At 36.6% G+C, this 6,701-nt stretch overlaps 1 protein-coding gene across 1 annotated transcript; it reads left to right on the forward strand.

Moving 5' to 3' along the window:
- Positions 1-4,372: 4,372 nt before the first annotated feature.
- On the forward strand, positions 4,373-5,024 carry FOMMEDRAFT_16915 (uncharacterized protein). Its single transcript, XM_007262490.1, has 2 exons — positions 4,373-4,448; positions 4,497-5,024. Exon 2 carries the CDS (start codon positions 4,499-4,501, stop codon positions 4,886-4,888), a length of 390 nt encoding a protein of 129 aa, XP_007262552.1. The 5' UTR covers positions 4,373-4,448; positions 4,497-4,498; the 3' UTR covers positions 4,889-5,024.
- The last annotated feature ends 1,677 nt before the right edge of the window (positions 5,025-6,701 follow it).

Here is a 6,701-nt window from a genome sequence, read left to right on the forward strand (position 1 = left end):
TACAAGTGTTGTGACTTTTTCGTGATGAATGTCTGGCTCCAACTCAGCAGTACAAATCAATCAATATTGAACAGATATACAGACACAGACAGTATGATGTAAGAAGGGCATTGTACAATATTAGGATATGCATTTTACTTGAGCAATTCATTAGTTTTGTGGTCAAGTAAAAGACAAACACTGGTGGCAAATTCAATGTATGAAGCTGAATTAATAGCTCTTACAAGAGGAACACAGGAAGCAATTGTACTTACTCATTTAGCTGAAGAGATTCTGCAGGTCTCTGATGCACCAATTAATATCTATTATAATAACAATACTGTTATACAAATGGTTACATTGGACAAACTCAAATATTCAGAACAAACAAAGTATTTAGATCATAAGAAAGATTTTATTAAATACTACATTGAGTTAGAGTACATAAATGCAAAATACATACAGACAAACAATCAACAAGTAGATATATTAACTAAAGCACTACATGTACCACAAGTCAAACATCTTACCAGTTTACTCAGACTAGTAAGAGTTTGAAGAGGAGTATTATAAGATAATTAGTTCATTAATGGATGAACTACAAGACAATGACTTCATAATGTCTCAGTTAGAATACATACAATATAAGGACAAGAGACACTGAGCAGTCAATTGTCACCTCACCCCTTGTCTATGTGTGCCCCCCTTAAGTTTTCCCTCTTAATAAGAGTATTCCTGTGAATGTTACTATTGGCCTTAACAATTGTAAAGTCTGGTATAAACTCAATCTCTCCAGAAGGCCCTACATACAAGTCTATAGAAATGTCTGGATCCAGTACTTCTTTATCTTTGTCTTGCAAATTGTCCTCAGCAATTCCTTGTAAAGCTGGTCAGTAAAGTACAGAAATTATCCAAGTGTGTACTGTACTTACTAAGACCAACACCCTCTACTTCCACTCTTTCCCTCAAGAGAGGCTGTAGCTTAACCATGAAGTTCTACACAGCCAAAAAGATCAGGTTCAGAAGGATATTGATAGGACCATATAGAGAGTGCTTGTATTGCAAACTAATTGTCTAGTAGTGTAAATGCTCTGTAACCCACTCTGGCTGATATAGTAGAGGTGTGAGTTGTAAGGGTTTTTTGAATACTAGTGAATGATTACATACAATATGTAGGGGTGTAGCAGGTGGCTGTTCAGCCATGGAAATTGGAAACTGATTAAAAACTGCTTGAAGGAGGCAAGGGTGTTAGGATTTGTGTGAGTCTTGAAGGGCAAATATCTTCTTGATTTTATACTATTTTCAGTACTATCATCACAAAAAAGTCACAACAAATGTAATTAATAATAGCAAAAGTAATTTAATAATATAATTTCATAAGCATTACAATCTAACATAGTAATTGTATTTTACTTATAATACAATTCTAATGATTGTATATAAATATAAGGAATATACAAGCTTTTTGCTAAACTACAAGTATTTTTAAAGTAAGTAAGCTTAATACTAGTATTATTACAACATTACATGTAAGATATAAGCACTTAACTCTTATTATAATATGTTAAAATTTTATTATAATTTATTTGTAACAATAGTTGATTGATTATAATAGTTATAAAAGTAATACATTGTGCTTGTAAGTTAATTACAATACTTTTAGTAAGATAATATACAATTATATATGTTAATATTGATAACAATCACTATGTTAAACTTATAATATAACTTGGTTTTACTTTTACAATATATTGAAGTGATTACATAATTGAGTACTGAGGATTGAGAGTATATAATGATGCACTTGCTCTTGTTACTCCTTTCCTCCTACTTCCACCATCTCCCTAACCCTCTTCCCCTAACACTATGTTGTTTCTTTTGTTCTCTCCAGTCTAGTCCTCTGCCTACAAGCATTTTACAGTAGGCACACTGTCTGTGACTGTCTAGACAATAACATTACTGGATTTGTCTCTCTAATCTGCCACTATAATGCCTGTGCTGAGTCTCAGATCTTGTAACAACATGGCTAAGCTGGCTACACAGTCCTTCAGTGTAAAGTGTAAGCAGCTAGTCTACTTTATAATAACTTGCACAATAGTTGCTCATCCCTCTCCTCCCAACTTCTTGTCTCCCTTTCATCCCTCCTACTCCTTACTCTGCCTTTACATTGCCTCTCCTTTATTGTCCTCCTTTTTATTATACTTGCCTTCTTTTTTACATTTGCATTTGTGCATCCACATTATTGACTAATACTAAACAACTTCTTTAATAATTTCATACATTTGTATACTTCTTCCTACTCAGTAATGTAAGCAACAATTAGTGAGTACATACTTGTAACAATGTCTATGTATGACTACTCCTCAGGCACAATCCTCTCTCTGACCCTCTGTACATTCTCCTTCCCTGCCTACTATCCTATACTTAACATTACTCTTAATAAGCTTATACTGTGTACATTTATATTCCCTAGTACTATCTATAACACCATTTTGAATAACAGAAGTAGTAGCTACTACTCACCTCTCTAGAGCTGAGTCTGCCTGTACTACCTACTTTATCCTCTCCCTTTGAGCCAGAATGTCCTAGAGATACACTTTTGAAGTTATCCCCAACTATTACTGAGTCTACTACATCTCTGATTGTACATTGTATTGTAGCTAGAACATACAACACACTTGTACAGACACACTTTCCCTTACAGCCCAAATTAGCTTGCTCAACACTCCAGATTTCCAACCCAGGTAACCTACTAACACTTACTATACACTGTTATAGTGTGTTTTTTTCTCTCTCTTATTTTCACTTGCTAATCACTCTAAACTTGTCTCACAAGCACAGCCTCAATCACTACAACCTGCTTGACCTCAATTTACACATACTTACAATTCAACTTGTAGGGACCAAGTAATAACTAAAACATAGTAACAAAGACTATGTTGAACAGTCTGAGAATGCATTCATCCTTTTCCAACACAAATCCTACTCACAGAAGAATGAGACAGGGGCAGCTAGTAGTGTAGGGGTTGGGACTGTAGAAATAGTGTATTATTTACTATTTTTGTATTCTATAATTTAAATATAATTATATTTGATTAATTATTTGATACAAAATTGTATACTAAGTAAAAGCAAGCTATTCAAACACTTGTAATGACTTGTAGACATTATAAGCAGATATTATACTTTCACAAATTAATAAGTATGTCTTAGTCTTATAATCTTAGGAAGTATATTATAATCACTTGTATAACTCAACAATTTATATTATTATAATTGTAATTGTCAAGTTTTACAAGTATTCTTGTTTACTTATTTAACATTGTACTTTCCTTGCTTAACCCCCTATGAAGATTATATTAACATTGACAAAATTTATAAAAGGTACAAAATGTATAGGATTACAAGTGAATACAATACTTAAGACTTTTTCATAATGATACAGCTACAGGAGAATATTGTGAGAGATTACCATATATAGTGGACCATACATAGAACCTCTTCACCAAAAGGGTGCAATGTCAAGCTTGGCTTGACACCTGGTCCACACTATATATACTGATAAATGTTTGTGTTCTAACATTACTCTCCTCTCTAGAGTTATGTGTCCTTACATGACTAGTATATAGAGTTTGACCCTAAGGGTTACTATTTCTAGCTTAACCTTGACAGTCTTTAGAGGTAGGGAGAGATATCCTAATATAGAGTCCTGGCCCCAGTATTCCAAGCAACTGAGAAATTCACTCCCCCCCTTTTAGGAAGCTTATTCTCAGCCTAATACTTTTGCTCACAGACAACCCTACATCAGGATCAAACCCCTGACTGCTCTAAGCTTGACATTATGTGAGGGATTACTATATATAGTAGACTATACATAGAACCTCTTCACCAAAAGGGTGCAATGTCAAGCTTGGCTTGACACCTGGTCCACACTATATATACTGATAAATGTTTGTGTCCTAACAAATATCCTTTAGCTATGTGTCTTGTAAGTGGCTCAGATCTTATTCAATGAGGGCAAGATGAGCCAAAATTTCTTTGAATTGTATAATGGAAACAGGGTACAGCATACAACCATATACTACAGTCACAGTGGCCCATCAGCCAGAAAGTGGGGTACTATATTTAAAGTGGCCAGTATTTGGCTTGTGTAATTGTACTGCAGAAGTTCATGCAAGCCATGCAATCAGGTTTTAACTGATTAACTCATTTTCCTCAATATGGTGTGGCATGCCGCAGCGTGTAGTGGTTATACAAGTGGATTTAACATATCGCCCCTGCCAGCCCCCTAAGCTCTAACTGAAAGAAATAGTGGCTATATCACGTGATGTAGTTCATTTATAACCTGCACGAGCGAATGGGGAACTTCATCTTCCATCCCAATCCACGTAGCTATCATAGCAATTGACACTCGCTCAAGCCTGTACATCCCTCGCGACGTACAATCCCAGCTATCTTCTTGATCTCCAGTGCGTCTTCACTTCAGCAATATATCGCACGACTTGACTAGGCGACAGGCATGTTGAAATACGTAGGCGTCCTGCTAACAACGGAGCAACTCTTCAAGATTGCCTCGAGTATCTTACAAGAAGACTTCGAGGAAAAAGACAGCGATGATTCCTTTCTTCGCGCGTATGGCACCGTTCAGCGGATCTTGAACGGAAATCGTCCGAAATACTTCATTCACCCGATGAGCATACCTCGCCATTCAGAGAAGGATGAGGATACGCGTTTTCTTATTGTTTGCCGTTCATATGACAACCCTTACGAGACACGCATGAATTACGCGAACATGCCTGCGACGAAAAGGGATGCTAGGATTCTTGGATGGCTGAAAGGGAATGGGATGGACTTCCGACAGATGCTTGATCAATGGACGACGATGCCTGACCCTGCGTACGATTTGTGATATGGTCTGGTAGAGATGGACAGAACCACTGGTCGTATTGATGGTTTCCTTCCTGTAAATCACCGAAACTCGCATTTGCTAGCATTTGTGCTTCTTCCTATACTGAAATTTCTATGTAACAAATCTAACACTGTTCACCTCTACCCACATCAGTGCTCTCAAGAGATCAATTACCTTCCTTGGCGCATTGATGATTTGGCCTCATAAATGTGCAAAAAGGATACACTCCTAAAGCAGTGAAAGAAGTACAGCATATGAACGTCCACTCAACATCCCAAGGGAACGATTACAAAAAATCAAGAGGGGGAGTTTGTTGAAGGACTTACGTCTCGATTGTGCCCAGGGTCAGCAGTACCACAGCTCTATTCCAGCTCCTCTTCCTTTTCCTGGAGTCAGTTGATTGTGACCTCCAGGGTACAATGGCTTCATCCTTCGCGGCTCAGGGTGAATAGATATCGCTGGTACCAGGCAGTGTGTGTGTACATTTGCACTACACTCGCCCAAAGTCCGCATCATCCTATGTCAGCCGAGAGTTAGTGTCTCGCGCTACATGATGCTAAGTTGCTAACTGTTATTATTTATTTATTTATTGACACGACTAAGATAGAACATATGGGATAGTTAGGGACTGATCATCATCGACCCTAGTTTTCTACAAGTGTTCAGTCTTCACGCATAGCTGCTTTCAATGGGAACTATTTAACAAAACAACAATCATACGCATACGAGTCACGAGCGAGATTGGTCGACGGGAATTGACAAAGGTGGCTAAGGCACGTGAGCTAGCCGCGCACAGATTTTCGAAACGTTCAAGTTTATTATCAAGCCACATTAGCAATCGTAGCACGGATAGAATTCGCTTCAGTTTAAATTTCACACCGGTTTGCACGACCTGACGGGCTGACAATACGTATCGACCTTAAGCTTGTCGAATCCTTAGTGAGTGAGTTGTCTACCTCAATTATCAGTATAAATCGCGGACCAACACAGCAATAGGCATGTTGAAATACGTAGGCGTCCTACTCACAGAAGAGCAAGTTCTGAAGCTCGCCTCGAACATCAGAGGTAGCGAAATTGATGGCAAAGACACCATTGAAATCTTTGCTCGCGCTATCTACGTGATAATAGGCAAGCTGCTCGAAAAATCCAAGAGATACGTTATACACCCGATTACTCGGCCTCGCGGCTCGTCCGAAGAGGAGGACGTGTTTATTCTTATCGTTTGTCGTATGTACGACATCACAAAACATGAAAAAATCTTGTATACCCTTCTAGATATGACAAGGTAGATTAAGTATTAGTAAACTATACAATTAAATATAAATACATACATGTTAGTAGTATACTTATTTTAAAATTACAATATAGGGACAGAATTCTTATTTGAATATAATCTTATGTAATTATTTGATTTAAATGCAATGTCATACAAGAGTTGGACAAGAATTACAAAACAAATACAAGATTAACCAAGTATTCTAATAACATTAGAAGTCATTACAAGTAAGTGGAAATTATCATAACTACTAATATTGTTCTTGATTTCTTAAATACTTGGAAGTTTTTTCTGCCTAGCAAGATAAATGTCAGAAAATCAACAAGTCCATTTTCACATGGGGCATTTCACAATTTCTTGCCTTAAGAAATAACTTACATAATGATAAACATTATTTGTAATTTAGTTTACCATTTTTGGTTGGCAGAAACTCTGAACAGAATTTAAAATTTTCATTATACAAAAACTAGAAATTAAATTTAACATTTCCCTATTTGTAAAATCTTTAAATAAATGGAGAAAATAATTTAAAACATA

Source organism: Fomitiporia mediterranea, assembly GCF_000271605.1.
Source record: "Fomitiporia mediterranea MF3/22 unplaced genomic scaffold FOMMEscaffold_1, whole genome shotgun sequence".
Classification (NCBI taxonomy): domain Eukaryota; kingdom Fungi; phylum Basidiomycota; class Agaricomycetes; order Hymenochaetales; family Hymenochaetaceae; genus Fomitiporia; species Fomitiporia mediterranea.

Excerpts from the sequence above, each read along its gene's own strand:
- FOMMEDRAFT_16915 (XM_007262490.1), top strand. The coding sequence starts at position 4,499 with ATGTTGAAATACGTAGGCGTCCTGCTAACAACGGAGCAACTCTTCAAG.